This window comes from Lathyrus oleraceus, chromosome 1 (genome assembly GCF_024323335.1).
Source record: "Lathyrus oleraceus cultivar Zhongwan6 chromosome 1, CAAS_Psat_ZW6_1.0, whole genome shotgun sequence".
Taxonomy (NCBI): domain Eukaryota; kingdom Viridiplantae; phylum Streptophyta; class Magnoliopsida; order Fabales; family Fabaceae; genus Lathyrus; species Lathyrus oleraceus.
In genome coordinates this window covers 20,588,747-20,612,871 of record NC_066579.1, presented here as the reverse complement: position 1 = coordinate 20,612,871, position 24,125 = coordinate 20,588,747, and the positions used below count along the sequence as shown (strand labels likewise).

General features: G+C 25.6%; 2 protein-coding genes across 4 annotated transcripts; one reads left to right on the top strand and one right to left on the bottom strand.

Annotated features, from left to right (window-relative positions):
• Positions 1-1,773: 1,773 nt before the first annotated feature.
• LOC127115364 (uncharacterized) lies at positions 1,774-3,944 on the bottom strand. 2 transcript variants are annotated; one of them, XM_051046931.1, is made up of 7 exons: positions 3,782-3,944; positions 3,600-3,686; positions 3,315-3,509; positions 3,050-3,214; positions 2,863-2,916; positions 2,412-2,549; positions 1,774-2,194 (listed from the first exon to the last, which is right to left on the bottom strand). In XM_051046931.1, exons 1-7 carry the CDS (start codon positions 3,938-3,940, stop codon positions 1,823-1,825), a joined length of 1,170 nt encoding a protein of 389 aa, XP_050902888.1. In that variant the 5' UTR covers positions 3,941-3,944; the 3' UTR covers positions 1,774-1,822. The 2 variants fall into 2 exon arrangements, with proteins under 2 accessions (XP_050902888.1, XP_050902889.1); XM_051046932.1 differs by lacking the exon at positions 2,863-2,916.
• A 2,863-nt stretch (positions 3,945-6,807) lies between these two features.
• LOC127115363 (uncharacterized) lies at positions 6,808-8,193 on the top strand. Of its 2 annotated transcripts, none has more exons than XR_007800707.1 (5): positions 6,808-7,088; positions 7,187-7,341; positions 7,452-7,579; positions 7,687-7,746; positions 7,840-8,193. XR_007800707.1 is itself a non-coding variant. In XM_051046930.1 (5 exons), exons 1-4 carry the CDS (start codon positions 6,942-6,944, stop codon positions 7,733-7,735), a joined length of 489 nt encoding a protein of 162 aa, XP_050902887.1. In that variant the 5' UTR covers positions 6,808-6,941; the 3' UTR covers positions 7,736-7,746; positions 7,840-8,193. The 2 variants fall into 2 exon arrangements, 1 of the variants encoding a protein (XP_050902887.1); XM_051046930.1 differs by having other exon boundaries at positions 7,177-7,341.
• The last annotated feature ends 15,932 nt before the right edge of the window (positions 8,194-24,125 follow it).

Genomic DNA, 24,125 nt, shown 5'->3' with positions numbered 1-24,125 from the left:
ACACATTACTCCTAATTATGATTAAAATTTTGATATTCCATACACTCCTTCTTATGCAACACAAGTACCTAATTCATATGAAGAAGTTGATAGAGATTATGTACATGTTATTCGTAACGTTCATCAAGAAGTCATATGGGAAAATTAAAAAGTAAGTATTTTATATTTCTCATTCATAATTTATTGTATGTTATAATTACTAATTATATTATTTTTTAACAACTATTATTATTTGAAATTATAGGTGTTTAAAATCAAGACACCAAGACACCAAGACAATAAGATATTATTATTTGTTGTAATGATGTGTACATTATAGGTTATTTTGTGTCATTTTGGTTTTGATGTAATATACAATTTTTGGTTCCTAATGAAATTATGTCGTTGATGTAATACAATTTTTGGTCTAATTCAATCCAGAAATGGTTGTGTTGTTGTTTCTAGTATGATATGATTCAGAAATATTCAGGTTTAAAATTTCAGAATACTGTAAAATTGAAAAATATATATATATAAAATAAACTATATCACAACGATTTTTAATTCAACTGTTGTTATAAGTATAGTGCGTTATCCAAAATAATAAAAGACAATAATGAAGAGGTTGTGATTCAAACCAATGACCTATAAATTATTTCACAATGATTGTTTGAATAAATCGTTTTTATAAGTAGCGTGATACCTAACTTATAACAATAGTCTCTCATCTGTTATGGAAACCATCATACATACAATCACACGCTACCTAACAACGGACGTGCAACCGTCATTATATGTGTTTCACAACCACATTATATGTGTTTTTCGTAGTAGTGAGAGGTAAATTCGGACAAGGAGGTAGGCCACACTGTAAAACTTGACTTGACGGAAAGGATTAGTAGGAAGTCATAGAGACCATAAAACTAGACTTGATTCGAGAAGAACTAGTATGTATTTTATGTTACGCGAAGTTAACCGTCTCTTCAAGTGCACATGATATGTCTCTTCAAGTGCACATGATATGTTAAAGAAAATGTATCGATATTCCTACATTGTATGAGATTGATTTCACCTAGAACCTCTTTATTTTAATTTATGACCAAGGAGTGTTAGAACCTAATAATTTATGAGTAGTATAATTTATGATCAGTATTAATAAACTCTTTAACCAAGAGGACTTATGATTGAGCTGGGCTTCAATGAGATATTACTAGCCTTCCCATATTATTGTCTATATTTTTAATCGACCAGTTTCAGAAAAGAGGAAATACATGGTAACTTGATGGATGCAAGAAAGCTCTCCTATTTTGTATTAGCTTAGGCTAATTATGGCACTTATATCAGTTATAGGCTATTTGATGTATCAATATCATCATTTTATATCCTAAATGTGATCATTCTAGCCACTCTTATATTACAGGGTGTTACAGGTGTTACGTCAGTTATTGGCTAAAGATCAAATAATAATCTTATGTATAATTTGTTATGTGATACTAAGCAAATAGTTAATATTGACTAGATTTGAAGACTAAATAAAAAATATTTTTACAAAAATAATAATTTTTTTGTATTAAGTTAAATATTAAAATAGTAGGCAGTTCAAAGGTTTCTTCAAATATTTTCATATACTCTATTATTACCATATTATAAGATAATGGGTTTTAATATTTGTATTACTACCTCTTTAAATAATTGAAGAATAATATTTTATATTATTAGACCATAAGAAACCCTCTAAAAAATTTAAATTTTAATATTTATTCAATATTTTATTTTCATAAAAAAGGAAAATCATATTTGTCTTCATATCTTTATTATATATAACAAAACTTGATCATTATAGTTAAGTTCTACAATTACCACCTGGTCCTCCAAATTGAAGAGAATACCCAAAATCCTTTTTTGTATCTTTATAGTTTGTAAGTCCATAGCAATTTGGAGCATCATTATAACTAGCTACCATAAATGGTAGAGGATCAAATTCCATTCCAACTATTTCCAAATATTTAACAAACTTAAAATAAGATGCATGAGTAGCATCATTATCTGGTATGTATCCAGAACCCATTGCTGGACTAGTAGTACCCGCTGGAGTTACTGTATATCCACCCCATCCCACTTGATCAGCTCGAGTGGACAATCTGGGGAATAAAGCTGCAGGAAAATATCCAAGATCCTTATCTCCCACTTTTAACCACCAATTGCCTACATTATCCTGAACACCATAACATTTTATTATTAGAATTTTAAATACCCAAATTTTTATTATTAAATTAAAATTATTTTATTTTATTTATGATGTATACATTCTCTAATATTTTGTATAGTATCTCCTTGAAATTCATCACTTGAAATGATTACATTTAAAAAAATCTATTTATGATATTAGATAATTTAAATATTTTAATTTAAACTTTAAGTAAAGAGATTACCCGAGAAATTTTAAGTGGCAGCTCAATAATTTTTCCACCATAGGTTGATGTTTTAGATATACGTGCACCAAAGTGATATGATTGATCAACCTGAACGAAACCTTTGCAGAACATATTAAAGCATCCCTCCTTACCTGACTGTAATTTTTTAATATAAGAAATATTGAATAAATAATAAAAATATTCATAAAAAAATTATATGATAAGAATATTTTTAATTACCAATTTCAAAATGGATAAAGTTATCTTAGCCTAAAATGCATTTGAAACATCTAAAATTTAAACTACATCAAATATAATTATATAAATTAAAATAAAATAGTGTTAGCTTATTGGTTAAAGATGCAATACTCAAATATTTCTTTATGATGGATATATAAACAGTTATTTAAGTAAATAACTTACATACTATTAATAAGTGAATATTAAATTATATATAAATTTTACTTACCGCCCAAAAAAAATATAAATGAGTTTGATCGTCGTTATATAATTGTGGAGATACCTAACATCATGTATGAGATAAATTAAAAAATAATTTATATGTCTTTGAATTCATTTAAATATTAAAATATATATATACATGCATGTTTTAAGAATAAAAGAAAATTAAAATCATAAAATAAATGAAAACTCACGTGCCATCCAAGCGAAATTTTATTAATGATGTCTCCTTCTCCATTTTGAACATATAAGGAACCGCTGCTTGATTGACCTTTATAAATTTTTGGATTCCAAACACTAGTAATTCCACTAGCTCCATAATAAGGAGCACCCGCATGTGTAAGATACACACGAGCAAACTATAATTTTTTTTTAATTCACATATTAATATATATATATATATATATATATATATATATATATATATATTAATTATATAAATAAATTAAAAAAGCTTACATGATTAATGGAGCCATTTTGAGTTACATTATGTGCCTTGAATAGAGATTTGCCTTGAATTAAATCATTTTTTGTTGTTCTTCGAATAGGAACCGTTCTTTGGGGACATCTAAATTTCTCAAATACAAATTTAAGGTTGATCGATGAATTTTGAACTCTTTTTTCAGTAATATTTCTCTCAAAAATTGGTTTTTTCTATCACATAAAAAGTAAAAAAAAAAAATATTAAAACAAGTTGTACAAGTAATAAAAAATTGAAAAATAATATACATTGAATTATTTTACCTGTAGTTTGTGATTTTTTAATAAAGGATGATCAAAAGCCGGTTGTTTGTTAATATCAATACAATCAACTATATATCCCGATTTTGTCTATAAAAACCACATAAATGAAATAAAAACAAAATATTAGAAAGCATGTTAGATTAAACCAACCTACACTACCAATAAATTGTGTGTAAATATACATGGATACTCTTTATAGGAGACTTGTTAAGGATACTTAGTTGTCTCTCCAATTCTAAATCTTCTTCTTTCAACCCAACAGGCATATCATTATTTTTGTGGCCAGTACTAATGGTCACCAAACAGGTAATCAATAACAATATGTTGATCATTTTTGACATTCTCTTTAGCGATGACTTATAATTATAATAGATCAGATTTCTTATTTATAGGCATATTTCAAAAAGAAATGAAATAATATAATAATTTAATCAAAATAAAATATATGAGATCAATGATATGAATTATATATTTATTTTTTCTTAGTATATTTACTTTTAATTTTACTTTTTTATTTTCCTTTTTGAAAATAATCTTTTTCTAAAATAAACTTTCCCTATTTTGAAAAAAGTCATAATATTTGAATTTTTTAATAGCACTTACCATATAAATATTATTTATTTATTCTTAATATATTTACTTTTAATTTTACTTTTTTATTTTCCTTTTTGAAAATAATCTTTTTCCAAAATAAACTTTCCCTATTTTGGAAAAGTCATAATATTTGAATTTTTTAATAGCACTTACCATATAAATATTTTGTAGTTTAGAAACACAAATTCAATGTCTCAAATATACTACATCCATTTTAAATTATAAGTCATTTGTCAATTTCATCTATCCAATTGAAAAACTCATAATATTTGAATTTTTTAATAGCACTTACCATATAAATATTTTGTAGTTTAGAAACACAAATTCAATGTCTCAAATATACTACATCCATTTTAAATTATAAGTTATTTGTCAATTCTATACAAATTTAAAATATAGATAATTTTGTTCGACAAAGATAAATTATAACTACTTTAAAAAAATTGTTTCATGAATATTATGAAAATATAAAATTAATAGAATGAGAAGAAGAGAGAATTTTTTTAAATAATTAATTTTTTAAAATTATATTCCAAAATAACTGTGTTTTCAATTTATTTTTCAAACCAATCATGTTTGTGGGAACATGCGTCACTGCAATTGGTGCATTCATGTAAAATGTAAGTGCACGTGTCATTGTAATTGGGACATGCATGTAAATATAAAAGTATGTGTCACTGCAATTGTCGCATGCATGTAAAAGCATATAAGATATATGAGCATGCGCCGTTGCAATTGGCGCATACATGTAAAAAAATAAAGAATAGCCACATTTATGCGTCAATGCAGTGACACATATTCCTAAATTTTACATGTATGCGCCAATTGGAGTGACACATGTTTTTACATTTTACATGCATAAGTGGTGTCTGAGTATAAATTGATGCATGTGACATAACAACTGGCGTCTTGGTTCTCTTTTAAAAAAAAATATTATATTGATAAATACTTTCAAATTATGATTATTTTTGTATTATTCTTAAAAAAAGATTATTTATAAAAATTCAGAAGAGAGAATATTAAATAATAAAATATATGGTTTTAAAAAATTGTAAAGGTATTATTACTACGTTTATATAGTCCAACAAATTATATTTCATAATTATTTTTTATATAAAATGATTTATTAATAGAGGTTTATTAATACAATTTTGTTGTATAATTTTTTAACCAATTTTATGGTATAATTTATAACTTAGGATTCGTTGATATCAGATGTTAAAGTTTACTTTGACACCACATGTTGCTCATTTATATATTATTAATTCAAAGATCTATGTTTATTCACTTAACTCAGAATATTACTCTATTTAATCAATATAATTGTTTTTTTTAATAGATGTGATTTATTTTCTAATGAGATGTTTTTTGAAAACACGATTTATCTTCTTCCTTCTGTTTGTTTTATTCTTGATCTTAAAGAGCTTCAATTTATTTAACAATCTCACTAATTTGATAGTTATAAGTTTATCTACTTTTAATATATAATATATAAAAGTAAATTACCACCATAATTACTTAATTACCCTAATTACAATCCATAATACAGTTACTTTCATGTTCCTATAAGTAATTTCGTATTAAACTCTATTTAATACTTTAACTAACTCTATCATTTTACAATTTAATAAAAATATATATTTAATTGTATAATTATATGTTATTAAATTATAACTTTAAATTAAAAATAACTATTTAATATAGTTGATTAATATTAATTGAGTAATTTAATATTATTGTTAATTTACCTACCAATTAATTATTATTATTGTTATTATTATTATTAATATTTACCCTCCATATATGATAAGAATATTTTTAAAATTTAAATAGTATATTTATTATTTGATTTGATTTAATTTAATTGAGATCCAAACTCTATAAATTAAAATCGGTTATTTATTATGAACAATAATATAGGGTCATTTCAATGTCAATCTATTATTAATTGAATTTTACATAGATGTAATTTTGCAATAACACGCTGGCATATTGAATCTTATACCGCTGTTATCTTTGCACTAACATATTTTATCCTTTCAACAGAATAATTATAGTAAATACGTACATTCTGTATACCGAATTATAATAAAAATGTATTAAAATCAAAAGCAATAAAATTGTTTACAGTAAATAAAAATATAGAATAACATCTTAAAATTCTATTCTATTTGATTATTCATTTACTTATTACTAATTTATTTATTATATAAAAATATATCAAATAAAATTTTAAATATATGTTGTGTCATTAGCATTTATTTCAACTTTTGATTTATTATTGATTTTTTATTTCAATGAATTTTTCTTTAAATATTTATGATCATGAAGAAATTAGACTATATTTTTATTTACTGTAAACAGTTTTATTGCTTTTGATTTTAATACATCTAATATCTAACTAATAAAAACAATCCCTAATTACTCTCTAATTTACCCTTTTGATCAAATCTATTTTTAACTAAAACAAAAGGGCATTATTGACTTTTTCAAAATTCCTAAACTATTAGAGATTTGGCAATTAATTTTGCTGAGGTGTCATTTCTTAGTTTATTCTCACATATATGGTTTATACAAAATACAAAATGGGATACACGAGGAACATTTTGGGATACGCAGACACCAATTCATTTTATGCCTCTTTGAATTCCAATTCAATTTGGAAAATTGAGTTTCATTTATAATTCAATTTGGAAAATTGTGTTTCATTTATAATTGTTTTGGGTATTAGAAAACCCTATCTACACCATGGCTCTACAAATTCATTCTTCTTCCCCTTTCAACTCATTCATGATATCTTTCTGTTTCCCCTTTCAATTCATTCACAAATTGAAAACCTATTTTCGTCACTCATTCACAAATTCTTTCTTCTTCCTCTTTCAACTTTTCCATTCGGTAAACTCCATAACCTTTCCACAATTTCATTGATAATCATGTTTCTTCTATTTTTTGAACGTATTGTAACCTACTAATTAGGTTTCAGATTTTTTCAGAATTTACATCAACGATGGCGCGACCGATTGAATCCGTGATGGACATTAACGATTCTAAAGATTTGTGGAAGATTGTTGTTCGTTGTAGACATCTCTGGACTGTGAGAAGTTCGTCAAACAAAGAACACCTTGAACTAATTTTGGTTGACTCTAAGGTATTATTTTCACTGTTAGTTGTTTATGTTTTAGTTTTCGTACTTATTTCTATATAGTTAATGATTATCTGAAACAAATTTGGCACATTTTTATTTTTTATGATTAAAAGCTGGATATGATACAAGCAATTGTACCATCCCATCTGGTGTCGAAATATGTGGGCGATCTTGCCGTAGGAGCTTCATATATCATGCAGATTCACGTAAGAAAGTTAAGGACACCTTCAAGTCTCATGAGGTATGTATTAACATATTATTGGCAAATGTTTCAATCTCATTGATTTGTATCTTAATTCTGATTTGAGTTAACAAAAATACCCTAATAATTCCATTATCTCTCTGCAGGATGTATCGAAAATTCCAATTTCATTGTCTTCCTCACAAGATGATATGAAGAGTTTATCGGTAAGTTATATTTTATATTTTATATCTTATATCGAATTAGTTGTCATATATTCCTGCTTTCAATATCTAATTGAAGACACACATGATTTTCAGGAACCTTTATCTGTATCTGCTGATTTCGACCCCAATGCTGCGAATTCTGTGATGACCCCCTGTAAACGTATAAATCCTAAAGCGTCAGAAGATGTTGAAAGTGTTCAACTTTCCTCTACGAAGATGATGAAACCTGTAAAAAAGGAAGATGGTCGATAGATGATGATTGAGTTATTTGTAATATTTCATGGAATTTCATAGTTTTGATTTTGTTATATTTTAGTTTTAAATCGACAAATGTTTCAAGACAATCCAAACTATTTGGAAGTTGATTTTTTGTCTATCTTATGCGTTTCAATTATGATGTTTTTGATTCTTCAAACAAATATATCAGAAATAATGTTATAGTTGTTTGGATTAAATCCTGATTCTCATCATGGAAATAATATATCTCTTATTTGAGACACATTTTAGGATCAAGTTTTATAATTGAAGCACTGTTGTAACAGTATTTTGTTGTAGCAACATTTAATAGTCTATAAAACTACAGAGTAATAAATTATTATTTTTTCTATGGCCAGGATATTAAAAAATGTCATTTTCATCCGTTTGAACTTTAGCAAATTTTTTAGTATAACTTTACATATTTTTAAATATTCTTTATACTTTAGCAAATTTTAAAATAATTTTTTTATAAGTAATTAAAATTTTTAGTATAACTTTACATATTTTTAAATATTCTTTATACTTTAGCAAATTTTAAAATAATTTTTTTTATAAGTAATTAAATTTTTTTTATAAGGTCAGAGGGAGTATATATTTTTTATCTTACTTGCTTAGTCTTTAAATCTTCTATTGGATATTTAAAGTAGATTAGCCCATTGTTTGTAAAAAGTGAAAGTTTGATGTGATATTACAATGTGTCTTATAGGTAGTGTAGCTATGTTGTAGTATTGAATGATGAGAATATAAAATAAGTGTCACTATAAGGTTTTGCATGTGTCAATATTACTTCTAATGCACACAAAAACTTTTCATGTTTTCCAATGCTTCTGCGTTTTACAATGCTAAGATTATAATGAGTTATGCATGCTTTTTTTTACTTTTTAAGTGTGTCTTTTAGTCTACCTATGTACCATTATTCATAACTCTATATTATAATAATGTCTTATATATATAATTAGAAAACCAATACCACATAATATATTGAATAGACTTACCAATTATTAATGTAACAAAAACTAATTATTAAACCAATACCAAATGATATTTTAAACCATTTTCTTTTACTGTATGAATATACTACTATATTTTAAAATAATTTTTTTATAAGTAATTAAATTTTTTAGTATAACTTTACATATTTTTAAATATTCTTTATACTTTAGCAAATTTTAAAATAATTTTTTTTATAAGTAATTAAATTTTTTTTATAAGGTCAGAGGGAGTATATATTTTTTATCTTACTTGCTTAGTCTTTAAATCTTCTATTGGATATTTAAAGTAGATTAGCCCATTGTTTGTAAAAAGTGAAAGTTTGATGTGATATTACAATGTGTCTTATAGGTAGTGTAGCTATGTTGTAGTATTGAATGATGAGAATATAAAATAAGTGTCACTATAAGGTTTTGCATGTGTCAATATTACTTCTAATGCACACAAAAACTTTTCATGTTTTCCAATGCTTCTGCGTTTTACAATGCTAAGATTATAAGGAGTTATGCATGCTTTTTTTTTACTTTTTAAGTGTGTCTTTTAGTCTACCTATGTACCATTATTCATAACTCTATATTATAATAATGTTTTATATATATAATTAGAAAACCAATACCACATAATATATTGAATAGACTTACCAATTATTAATGTAACAAAAACTAATTATTAAACCAATAACAAATGATATTTTAAACCATTTTCTTTTACTGTATGAATATACTACTATATTTTAAAATAATTTTTTTATAAGTAATTAAATTTTTTAGTATAACTTTACATATTTTTAAATATTCTTTATACTTTAGCAAATTTTAAAATAATTTTTTTTATAAGTAATTAAATTTTTTTTATAAGGTTAGAGGGAGTATATATTTTTTATCTTACTTGCTTAGTCTTTAAATCTTCTATTGGATATTTAAAGTAGATTAGCCCATTTTTTGTAAAAAGTGAAAGTTTGATGTGATATTACAATGTGTCTTATAGGTAGTGTAGCTATGTTGTAGTATTGAATGATGAGAATATAAAATAAGTGTCACTATAAGGTTTTGCATGTGTCAATATTACTTCTAATGCACACAAAAACTTTTCATGTTTTCCAATGCTTCTGCGTTTTACAATGCTAAGATTATAATGAGTTATGCATGCTTTTTTTTACTTTTTAAGTGTGTCTTTTAGTCTACCTATGTACCATTATTCATAACTCTATATTATAATAATGTCTTATATATATAATTAGAAAACCAATACCACATAATATATTGAATAGGCTTACCAATTATTAATGTAACAAAAACTAATTATTAAACCAATACCAAATGATATTTTAAACCATTTTCTTTTACTGTATGAATATACTACTATATTTTAAAATAATTTTTTTATAAGTAATTAAATTTTTTAGTATAACTTTACATATTTTTAAATATTTTTTATACTTTAGCAAATTTTAAAATAATTTTTTTTATAAGTAATTAAATGTTTTTTTATAAGGTCAGAGGGAGTATATATTTTTTATCTTACTTGCTTAGTCTTTAAATCTTCTATTGAATACTTAAAGTAGATTAGTCCATTGTTTGTAAAAAGTGAAAGTTTGATGTGATATTACAATGTGTCTTATAGGTAGTGTAGCTATGTTGTAGTATTGAATGATGAGAATATAAAATAAGTGTCACTATAAGGTTTTGTATGTGTCAATATTACTTCTAATGCACACAAAAACTTTTCATGTTTTCCAATGCTTCTGCGTTTTACAATGCTAAGATTATAATGAGTTATGCATGCTTTTTTTTACTTTTTAAGTGTGTCTTTTAGTCTACCTATGTACCATTATTCATAACTCTATATTATAATAATGTCTTATATATATAATTAGAAAACCAATACCACATAATATATTGAATAGGCTTACCAATTATTAATGTAACAAAAACTAATTATTAAACCAATACCAAATGATATTTTAAACTATTTTCTTTTACTGTATGAATATACTACTATATTTTAAAATAATTTTTTTATAAGTAATTAAATTTTTAGTATAACTTTACATATTTTAAATATTTTTTATACTTTAGCAAATTTTAAATAATTTTTTTTATAAGTAATTAAATGTTTTTTTATAAGGTCAGAGGGAGTATATATTTTTTATCTTACTTGCTTAGTCTTTAAATCTTCTATTGAATATTTAAAGTAGATTAGTCCATTGTTTGTAAAAAGTGAAAGTTTGATGTGATATTACAATGTGTCTTATAGGTAGTGTAGCTATGTTGTAGTATTGAATGATGAGAATATAAAATAAGTGTCACTATAAGGTTTTGCATGTGTCAATATTACTTCTAATGCACACAAACACTTTTCATGTTTTCCAATGCTTCTGCGTTTTACAATGCTAAGATTATAATGAGTTATGCATGCTTTTTATACTTTTTAAGTGTGTCTTTTAGTCTACCTATGTACCATTAATCATAACTCTATATTATAATAATGTCTTATATATATAATTAGAAAACCAATACCACATAATATAATGAATAGGCTTACCAATTATTAATGTAACAAAAACTAATTATTAAACCAATACCAAATGATATTTTAAACCATTTTCTTTTACTATATGATCCTCATTCGGCCAAAGACACAGTTGTTTGTTAACTTTTGATAGCAATTTTTTTACTTTGAATAATTGGACTATGGATCAAATTTCTATTGTTTTTTTTATTTAAGAATGTTTCAAATTTCAATTTATTTTAGTTTTAAATTCATTTTAGTTTTAAGATCCAGAATACTTTTCGAACTAAAGTTTACTATACTATTTGTCCAGAATAGCTATATAAATCTGCCCTTTTATTTTATCCAACATTTTCACACAAATGTTTCTCACATATTAAATGATTCATTAATTTGACAACAAAAAAATGTTCGCTCGCATATTTTATAAAAAAATTGTTTATGCAATATATTTTTAATTATATAAATATTAATGAACTTAATAAATATATATAAATTTGAAAAGTAATAGTGACAATCATAAAATATAAATCCCGACGGAACCCGTGCGATAGCACAGGTATCCCACTAGTTTTTATTATAATTCAATAACAAATCCATTACCAAATTTATTTGCAATTCATCTAGATTATATGTACTTTGGTATAGGCTGTTCGACTTTTTGCCCACATGAACATTCATAAGCTTTTTCAGGATTAGGTGCCTTCGAAGAACACCTTGTGCAGCCATAATAAAACCATCCATACTTTGAGACAACAAATTTCAATGTGGTTGCTACAGTAACACATAAAGTTTCCTAAAAGCAAATAAAAAATGATATTAATTTCAAAAAGCAAACAATATAATTGTAATAGTAAAGATAAATTCGGCTCTATAGTATTCAACTTACATGTTTGATTTTGCAGAACTGACTTAAGGACATACATTTCGCATTATGAACAAACCTTTCTACTGGCGAATACTGAGAACCACCAGACCAATTAGAAAAAGATTTTGCAGATTGAGTAGGCTTCTCCTTCTGTTCATTAGTAGGCAACCTATAGAAATAAGATTGTTTTTGAAATTAAAAATTATGTATAATAATCTGAATATAAATAAATAAATAAAATCCATACTTAGACAGAAAATCTTGAATTTCAGGGATGTCTTCATTTATCAACAATTTGGAACCACTCCATGCATTTGACATTGTAAATTGTATAATTAATATAAAAATTATTGAACGTATAATGAAAAATACAAATCAGCTATGTATTTATAAAGTCTGATAGTGTAATACCTTGGCCATCTTTTACCATTGCATGAGTGAGCAGAATTACAATAGCTCCATTGTTTTTAGGATCATTGTAGTAAGCCAAACATTTTGATCCATAGATTTCCCATAAATTGCAATTTATGCAATTACCCCTATTTTGCAATATAAATAAACAATATTATATGATGGGATTCATTGATGCAAAATATATAAATTTATCAAACACATAAGTTATGAAAACAATGCGCATTACTTCAAATCTTTCAGCACAACAGAAACAACACAACTTTCTTCCCGGAGTGTTGGATTGGATATGGTTTATCTCACTAACAGCACCAATAATATCTACATTAAAGTAAGGTTCATTATTGAATGTGTTTGCAAATATATAAGTTATATAAGTTATAATAGAATTTAAATTACCTTCCAGTCTATCGATTTTGCATTTGCCTTGAAGTATCTCACCAAAATATTTAAAGAAATATCCTTTAGGTGGAATATTTTGAAGTTCGATTGCCTTCATTGTGGTACCACCAAGAAACACAATTTTTTTTGAATGATCACATACCTTCCACTGAAAATCATTGTTATAGACACTGCCATTGTTTATAATGCAGGTCATATTCTCCTTAATGACCTCTTTCCATTTCAGTAAATGGTCATGACGAATAAGAACCTGAATCCGATCACCCTAACAAAATGAAAATAATCTTCTTTTTATATGTTATACAAAAAAGCATTTTGTTGTAATTACTAACTATCATACAAAAATCTATACTTAAAAAAAGAAAAGCAATTTACCAAGGAATCCATAACAATCATCTCCAAATGTTCAATACCCTTATTATTCACAATACTCCAAACATCCATTATTCGAACAGCAAGACGTCAAGTTTCTTTTGAGTCATTGATGTCTTTCACAGAATCAACCTTTCTACTCATTTTCACTAAAAAAAATTCAAAAATTAATGTAACTGCAAATTTAGATGACTATAAAATTACAAACCTAATAACCTGGAAAAGAAGAGAGTATATAAATTTGATAGATGTGTGTGGTAAAATGCTGAAAAGGATCCAACCTTTGATGTTACACATATATAACATCGTTTTGATTGTATAATTATATGTTATTAAATTATAACTTTAAATTAAAAATAACTATTTAATATAGTTGATTAATATTAATTGAGTAATTTAATATTATTGTTAATTTACCTACCAATTAATTATTATTATTATTGTTATTATTATTATTATTATTGATATTTACCCGCCATATATGATAAGAATATTTTTAAAATTTAAATAGTATATTTATTATTTGATTTGATTTGATTTAATTGAGATCCAAACTCTATAAATTAAAATCGGTTACTTATTATGAACAATAATATAGGGTCATTTCAATGTCAATCTATTATTAATTGAAATTTACATAGATGTAATTTTGCAATAACACGCTGGCATATTGAATCTTATACCGCTGTTATCTTTGCACTAACATATTTTATCCTTTCAACAGAATAATTATAGTAAATACGTACATTCTGTATACCGAATTATAATAAAAATGTATTAAAATCAAAAGCAATAAAACTGTTTACAGTAAATAAAAATATAGTCTAATTTCTTCATGATCATAAATATTTAAAGAAAATTCATTGAAATAAAAAATCAATAATAAATCAAAAGTTGAAATAAATGCTAATGACACAACATATATTTAAAATTTTATTTGATATATTTTTATATAATAAATAAATTAGTAATAAGTAAATGAATAATCAAATAGAATAGAATTTTAAGATGTTATTCTATATTTTTATTTACTGTAAACAGTTTTATTGCTTTTGATTTTAATACATTTTTATTATAATTCGGTATACAGAATGTACGTATATACTATAATTATTCTGTTGAAAGGATAAAATATGTTAGTGCAAAGATAACAGCGGTATAAGATTCAATATGCCAGCGTGTTATTGCAAAATTACATCTATGTAAAATTCAATTAATAATAGATTGACATTGAAATGACCCTATATTATTGTTCATAATAAGTAACCGATTTTAATTTATAGAGTTTGGATCTCAATTAAATCAAATCAAATCAAATAATAACTATACTACTTAAATTTTAAAAATATTCTTATCATATATGGCGGGTAAATATTAATAATAATAATAATAATAATAATAATAATAATAATTAATTGGTAGGTAAATTAACAATAATATTAAAATTACTCAATTAATATTAATCAACTATATTAAATAGTTATTTTTAATTTAAAGTTATAATTTAATAACATATAATTATACAATTAAATATATATTGTTATTAAATTGTAAAATGGTAGAGTTAGTTAGAGTATTAAATAGAGTTTAATACGAAATTACTTATAGGAATATGAAAGTAGCTGTATTATGAATTGTAATTAGGGTAATTAAGTAATTATGGTGGTAATTAACTTTTATATATTAAAAGTAGATTATTTTGTTTAAAATATTATAGGTACAAGATTGAGATATATGTTAGCAATGGTGAATCAAAATATCGATTTGTATTATGGAATTCCGAATGTGCTGCTATACTTGGAATGACTGCTGAATTTATGCATAACTCTATGGTGGAGGTACATTGTTATACATAAGTTAAAATGTTAATAGTTTATCGAGTTGTAAAGTTCAGATTATCACTCATGGTTGATATTTTATTTTTCCATTAGAATGGAGAAGATGATCCAATGGTTTATCCTGATGAGCTTGAAATGTTGTTGAATAAGAAAATGGCTTTTAGAGTTAAGGTGCAACCAACGTTTTCCCAAGCGTCTGTTTGGAAGCTTTGTGATGATGAAGCCTTTGTTAAAGAGATTGAAAATGACTAGATAGTAGAAGACGTATAATATTCACTTAATTCATGTATTATTTAAACATTTAACAAGTATAATAAATATTCGATGTTTCAATGTGCAGAATCAGTCTAAAACTGAATATGCAAAGTTGGTCCCTAACAAAGAAAATTTGGAAACTTCCGCAGTAAGTATCTTCATTTGTTAACATAATAATTTTCTATGATAAATATTATATTATTATAATTCATTTTATATTTGACAATTAATTTTTTATATTGCAAGCAAACATTATCTGCATCTGGTGAAAATGATCCAGAATCAATCATTCTAATGACTCCGGCTAAGGATGTTGTAATTGCTGACAAGGGTGAAGAAGTTGATTTTGAAGCGTCTGGCGCTACGCAATTATCAGAGACCAAACCATCCAAGAAATTAAAGGTAGAACCATCTTCTTAATTAGAATTTTCGGAAATTTGATATTGAAATATATTTTATGAACTTTTTAGCACCAGAATGAGTTTAAGTATGAAGTTGTTAAGAACATGATATTTTTGGTTGTAGGATGTGTTCTTACTTTTTTGAAGTGTTTATTTTGTGGGATTACAATTGACATTTATATTTCATGTATGGTTTAAAGGATGATAATGAGTATTTAATTCATGTGTGTGAAATTATTCAAAATCCTATTTTGTTAAGTTGAACATTGCGTTTTGTGTGTTCTTTCAACTACAAATTTATATGAGTATCATATCTTCAAATGTTAATAAGTATTTTAGATTGATAACAAAATGCGTTGTCATCTTATGAAATATGTGTATACGACTAAATTATAAATAGATTATTGCATGTCATGTTTAGTTTCAGCATGCCTAATGGTGTTAGAAATTAAAAAAACAATTACATAAAAATTTATTATGAAATCCTTCAAAACTAATTATAGAAAACACATAGAAACACATTTTTTACAATTTTTTTCAAAGTCTAATACATATGTTAAAATTGCAGGTAGTTCAGAAATGTTAGAGCAATGTTTGAATCTTGCATTCAACTGAATTAAGGATTTATAAAAAAAAAGGTATAATTATCATATACAGTGAATTGTCTTTTGATTGGTAATGGAAAATCTACATTGTTTGTTTGAAATGATTAAGTTAAGCATGCAACTATACTTTTTACCAATCTCACGTCATCATATATAGTATTATAACTCAACATATTTAAATTATTTATTTACCAAAATATAGTTGGGGGTTGAAATGAATAATTATGTCCACGGCCTCCTTTCTATTGACTAGGTCACTGGAGTATTAAAATAATTCAACCGTAAGATAATTAATGTTATGCATGATTTGTAATAAATCAATAAGAATATGAATTCTTTATACATTTAGTTGTACAAGAAAATGATTGTAAATAATCAAAGTGAGCTAAGAAAATGGGCCCCACTAAATCCATTCTAATGACTCCGGCTAAGGATGTTGTAATTGCTGACAAGGGTGAAGAAGTTGATTTTGAAGCGTCTGGCGCTACGCAATTATCAGACACCAAACCATCCAAGAAATTAAAGGTAGAACCATCTTCTTAATTAGAATTTTCGGAAATTTGATATTGAAATATATTTTATGAACTTTTTAGCACCAGAATGAGTTTAAGTATGAAGTTGTTAAGAACATGATATGTTTTGGTTGTAGGATGTGTTCTTACTTTTTTGAAGTGTTTATTTTGTGGGATTACAATTGACATTTATATTTCATGTATGGTTTAAAGGATGATAATGAGTATTTAATTCATGTGTGTGAAATTATTCAAAATCCTATTTTGTTAAGTTGAACATTGCGTTTTGTGTGTTCTTTCAACTACAAAATTTATATGAGTATCATATCTTCAAATGTTAATAAGTATTTTAGATTGATAACAAAATGCGTTGTCATCTTATGAAATATGTGTATACGACTAAATTATAAATAGATTATTGCATGTCATGTTTAGTTTCAGCATGCCTAATGGTGTTAGAAATTAAAAAAACAATTACATAAAAATTTATTATGAAATCCTTCAAAACTAATTATAGAAAACACATAGAAACACATTTTTTTACAATTTTTTTCAAAGTCTAATACATATGTTAAAATTGCAGGTAGTTCAGAAATGTTAGAGCAATGTTTGAATCTTGCATTCAACTGAATTAAGGATTTATAAAAAAAAGGTATAATTATCATATACAGTGAATTGTCTTTTGATTGGTAATGGAAAATCTACATTGTTTGTTTGAAATGATTAAGTTAAGCATGCAACTATACTTTTTACCAATCTCACGTCATCATATATAGTATTATAACTCAACATATTTAAATTATTTATTTACCAAAATATAGTTGGGGGTTGAAATGAATAATTATGTCCACGGCCTCCTTTCTATTGACTAGGTCAGTGGAGTATTAAAATAATTCAACCGTAAGATAATTAATGTTATGCATGATTTGTAATAAATCAATAAGAATATGAATTCTTTATACATTTAGTTGTACAAGAAAATGATTGTAAATAATCAAAGTGAGCTAAGAAAATGGGCCCCACTAAATCCATTCTAATGACTCCGGCTAAGGATGTTGTAATTGCTGACAAGGGTGAAGAAGTTGATTTTGAAGCGTCTGGCGCTACGCAATTATCAGACACCAAACCATCCAAGAAATTAAGGTAGAACCATCTTCTTAATTAGAATTTTCGGAAATTTGATATTGAAATATATTTTATGAACTTTTTAGCACCAGAATGAGTTTAAGTATGAAGTTGTTAAGAACATGATATGTTTTGGTTGTAGGATGTGTTCTTACTTTTTTGAAGTGTTTATTTTGTGGGATTACAATTGACATTTATATTTCATGTATGGTTTAAAGGATGATAATGAGTATTTAATTCATGTGTGTGAAATTATTCAAAATCCTATTTTGTTAAGTTGAACATTGCGTTTGTGTGTTCTTTCAACTACAAAATTTATATGAGTATCATATCTTCAAATGTTAATAAGTATTTTAGATTGATAACAAAATGCGTTGTCATCTTATGAAATATGTGTATACGACTAAATTATAAATAGATTATTGCATGTCATGTTTAGTTTCAGCATGCCTAATGGTGTTAGAAATTAAAAAACAATTACATAAAAATTATTATGAAATCCTTCAAAACTAATTATAGAAAACACATAGAAACACATTTTTTTACAATTTTTTTCAAAGTCTAATACATATGTTAAAATTGCAGGTAGTTCAGAAATGTTAGAGCAATGTTTGAATCTTGCATTCAACTGAATTAAGGATTTATAAAAAAAGGTATAATTATCATATACAGTGAATTGTCTTTTGATTGGTAATGGAAAATCTACATTGTTTGTTTGAAATGATTAAGTTAAGCATGCAACTATACTTTTTACCAATCTCACGTCATCATATATAGTATTATAACTCAACATATTTAAATTATTTATTTACCAAAATATAGTTGGGGGTTGAAATGAATAATTATGTCCACGGCCTCCTTTCTATTGACTAGGTCAGTGGAGTATTAAAATAATTCAACCGTAAGATAATTAATGTTATGCATGATTTGTAATAAATCAATAAGAATATGAATTCTTTATACATTTAGTTGTACAAGAAAATGATTGTAAATAATCAAAGTGAGCTAAGAAAATGGGCCCCACTAAATCCATTCTAATGACTCCGGCTAAGGATGTTGTAATTGCTGACAAGGGTGAAGAAGTTGATTTTGAAGCGTCTGGCGCTACGCAATTATCAGACACCAAACCATCCAAGAAATTAAAGGTAGAACCATCTTCTTAATTAGAATTTTCGGAAATTTGATATTGAAATATATTTTATGAACTTTTTAGCACCAGAATGAGTTTAAGTATGAAGTTGTTAAGAACATGATATGTTTTGGTTGTAGGATGTGTTCTTACTTTTTTGAAGTGTTTATTTTGTGGGATTACAATTGACATTTATATTTCATGTATGGTTTAAAGGATGATAATGAGTATTTAATTCATGTGTGTGAAATTATTCAAAATCCTATTTTGTTAAGTTGAACATTGCGTTTTGTGTGTTCTTTCAACTACAAAATTTATATGAGTATCATATCTTCAAATGTTAATAAGTATTTTAGATTGATAACAAAATGCGTTGTCATCTTATGAAATATGTGTATACGACTAAATTATAAATAGATTATTGCATGTCATGTTTAGTTTCAGCATGCCTAATGGTGTTAGAAATTAAAAAAACAATTACATAAAAATTTATTATGAAATCCTTCAAAACTAATTATAGAAAACACATAGAAACACATTTTTTTACAATTTTTTTCAAAGTCTAATACATATGTTAAAATTGCAGGTAGTTCAGAAATGTTAGAGCAATGTTTGAATCTTGCATTCAACTGAATTAAGGATTTATAAAAAAAAGGTATAATTATCATATACAGTGAATTGTCTTTTGATTGGTAATGGAAAATCTACATTGTTTGTTTGAAATGATTAAGTTAAGCATGCAACTATACTTTTTACCAATCTCACGTCATCATATATAGTATTATAACTCAACATATTTAAATTATTTATTTACCAAAATATAGTTGGGGTTTGAAATGAATAATTATGTCCACGGCCTCCTTTCTATTGACTAGGTCAGTGGAGTATTAAAATAATTCAACCGTAAGATAATTAATGTTATGCATGATTTGTAATAAATCAATAAGAATATGAATTCTTTATACATTTAGTTGTACAAGAAAATGATTGTAAATAATCAAAGTGAGCTAAGAAAATGGGCCCCACTAAATCCATTCTAATGACTCCGGCTAAGGATGTTGTAATTGCTGACAAGGGTGAAGAAGTTGATTTTGAAGCGTCTGGCGCTACGCAATTATCAGACACCAAACCATCCAAGAAATTAAAGGTAGAACCATCTTCTTAATTAGAATTTTCGGAAATTTGATATTGAAATATATTTTATGAACTTTTTAGCACCAGAATGAGTTTAAGTATGAAGTTGTTAAGAACATGATATGTTTTGGTTGTAGGATGTGTTCTTACTTTTTTGAAGTGTTTATTTTGTGGGATTACAATTGACATTTATATTTCATGTATGGTTTAAAGGATGATAATGAGTATTTAATTCATGTGTGTGAAATTATTCAAAATCCTATTTTGTTAAGTTGAACATTGCGTTTTGTGTGTTCTTTCAACTACAAAATTTATATGAGTATCATATCTTCAAATGTTAATAAGTATTTTAGATTGATAACAAAATGCGTTGTCATCTTATGAAATATGTGTATACGACTAAATTATAAATAGATTATTGCATGTCATGTTTAGTTTCAGCATGCCTAATGGTGTTAGAATTAAAAAAACAATTACATAAAAAATTATTATGAAATCCTTCAAAACTAATTATAGAAAACACATAGAAACACATTTTTTTACAATTTTTTTCAAAGTCTAATACATATGTTAAAATTGCAGGTAGTTCAGAAATGTTAGAGCAATGTTTGAATCTTGCATTCAACTGAATTAAGGATTTATAAAAAAAAGGTATAATTATCATATACAGTGAATTGTCTTTTGATTGGTAATGGAAAATCTACATTGTTTGTTTGAAATGATTAAGTTAAGCATGCAACTATACTTTTTACCAATCTCACGTCATCATATATAGTATTATAACTCAACATATTTAAATTATTTATTTACCAAAATATAGTTGGGGGTTGAAATGAATAATTATGTCCACGGCCTCCTTTCTATTGACTAGGTCAGTGGAGTATTAAAATAATTCAACCGTAAGATAATTAATGTTATGCATGATTTGTAATAAATCAATAAGAATATGAATTCTTTATACATTTAGTTGTACAAGAAAATGATTGTAAATAATCAAAGTGAGCTAAGAAAATGGGCCCCACTAAATCCATTCTAATGACTCCGGCTAAGGATGTTGTAATTGCTGACAAGGGTGAAGAAGTTGATTTTGAAGCGTCTGGCGCTACGCAATTATCAGACACCAAACCATCCAAGAAATTAAAGGTAGAACCATCTTCTTAATTAGAATTTTCGGAAATTTGATATTGAAATATATTTTATGAACTTTTTAGCACCAGAATGAGTTTAAGTATGAAGTTGTTAAGAACATGATATGTTTTGGTTGTAGGATGTGTTCTTACTTTTTTGAAGTGTTTATTTTGTGGGATTACAATTGACATTTATATTTCATGTATGGTTTAAAGGATGATAATGAGTATTTAATTCATGTGTGTGAAATTATTCAAAATCCTATTTTGTTAAGTTGAACATTGCGTTTTGTGTGTTCTTTCAACTACAAAATTTATATGAGTATCATATCTTCAAATGTTAATAAGTATTTTAGATTGATAACAAAATGCGTTGTCATCTTATGAAATATGTGTATACGACTAAATTATAAATAGATTATTGCATGTCATGTTTAGTTTCAGCATGCCTAATGGTGTTAGAAATTAAAAAAACAATTACATAAAAATTATTATGAAATCCTTCAAAACTAATTATAGAAAACACATAGAAACACATTTTTTTACAATTTTTTTCAAAGTCTAATACATATGTTAAAATTGCAGGTAGTTCAGAAATGTTAGAGCAATGTTTGAATCTTGCATTCAACTGAATTAAGGATTTATAAAAAAAAGGTATAATTATCATATACAGTGAATTGTCTTTTGATTGGTAATGGAAAATCTACATTGTTTGTTTGAAATGATTAAGTTAAGCATGCAACTATACTTTTTACCAATCTCACGTCATCATATATAGTATTATAACTCAACATATTTAAATTATTTATTTACCAAAATATAGTTGGGGGTTGAAATGAATAATTATGTCCACGGCCTCCTTTCTATTGACTAGGTCAGTGGAGTATTAAAATAATTCAACCGTAAGATAATTAATGTTATGCATGATTTGTAATAAATCAATAAGAATATGAATTCTTTATACATTTAGTTGTACAAGAAAATGATTGTAAATAATCAAAGTGAGCTAAGAAAATGGGCCCCACTAAATCCATTCTAATGACTCCGGCTAAGGATGTTGTAATTGCTGACAAGGGTGAAGAAGTTGATTTTGAAGCGTCTGGCGCTACGCAATTATCAGACACCAAACCATCCAAGAAATTAAAGGTAGAACCATCTTCTTAATTAGAATTTTCGGAAATTTGATATTGAAATATATTTTATGAACTTTTTAGCACCAGAATGAGTTTAAGTATGAAGTTGTTAAGAACATGATATGTTTTGGTTGTAGGATGTGTTCTTACTTTTTTGAAGTGTTTATTTTGTGGGATTACAATTGACATTTATATTTCATGTATGGTTTAAAGGATGATAATGAGTATTTAATTCATGTGTGTGAAATTATTCAAAATCCTATTTTGTTAAGTTGAACATTGCGTTTTGTGTGTTCTTTCAACTACAAATTTATATGAGTATCATATCTTCAAATGTTAATAAGTATTTTAGATTGATAACAAAATGCGTTGTCATCTTATGAAATATGTGTATACGACTAAATTATAAATAGATTATTGCATGTCATGTTTAGTTTCAGCATGCCTAATGGTGTTAGAAATTAAAAAAACAATTACATAAAAATTTATTATGAAATCCTTCAAAACTAATTATAGAAAACACATAGAAACACATTTTTTTACAATTTTTTTCAAAGTCTAATACATATGTTAAAATTGCAGGTAGTTCAGAAATGTTAGAGCAATGTTTGAATCTTGCATTCAACTGAATTAAGGATTTATAAAAAAAAAGGTATAATTATCATATACAGTGAATTGTCTTTTGATTGGTAATGGAAAATCTACATTGTTTGTTTGAAATGATTAAGTTAAGCATGCAACTATACTTTTTACCAATCTCACGTCATCATATATAGTATTATAACTCAACATATTTAAATTATTTATTTACCAAAATATAGTTGGGGGTTGAAATGAATAATTATGTCCACGGCCTCCTTTCTATTGACTAGGTCAGTGGAGTATTAAAATAATTCAACCGTAAGATAATTAATGTTATGCATGATTTGTAATAAATCAATAAGAATATGAATTCTTTATACATTTAGTTGTACAAGAAAATGATTGTAAATAATCAAAGTGAGCTAAGAAAATGGGCCCCACTAAATCCATTCTAATGACTCCGGCTAAGGATGTTGTAATTGCTGACAAGGGTGAAGAAGTTGATTTTGAAGCGTCTGGCGCTACGCAATTATCAGACACCAAACCATCCAAGAAATTAAAGGTAGAACCATCTTCTTAATTAGAATTTTCGGAAATTTGATATTGAAATATATTTTATGAACTTTTTAGCACCAGAATGAGTTTAAGTATGAAGTTGTTAAGAACATGATATGTTTTGGTTGTAGGATGTGTTCTTACTTTTTTGAAGTGTTTATTTTGTGGGAT

What these genes read in the sequence shown, in the direction of transcription:
- LOC127115364 (XM_051046931.1), bottom strand. Translation starts at nt 3,940, where the DNA reads ATGTCAAAAATGATCAACATATTGTTATTGATTACCTGTTTGGTGACC. An exon ending in TAAAAAATCACAAACTACAG is followed by an intron (nt 3,510 to 3,599) that starts GTAAAATAATTC and finishes TTTATGTGATAG; the next exon opens with AAAAAACCAATTTTTGAGAG. An exon ending in AAATTTCGCTTGGATGGCAC is followed by an intron (nt 2,917 to 3,049) that starts GTGAGTTTTCAT and finishes ACATGATGTTAG; the next exon opens with GTATCTCCACAATTATATAA.
- LOC127115363 (XM_051046930.1), top strand. Translation starts at nt 6,942, where the DNA reads ATGGCTCTACAAATTCATTCTTCTTCCCCTTTCAACTCATTCATGATA. An exon ending in TCTTTCAACTTTTCCATTCG is followed by an intron (nt 7,089 to 7,176) that starts GTAAACTCCATA and finishes ATTAGGTTTCAG; the next exon opens with ATTTTTTCAGAATTTACATC. An exon ending in ACACCTTCAAGTCTCATGAG is followed by an intron (nt 7,580 to 7,686) that starts GTATGTATTAAC and finishes ATCTCTCTGCAG; the next exon opens with GATGTATCGAAAATTCCAAT.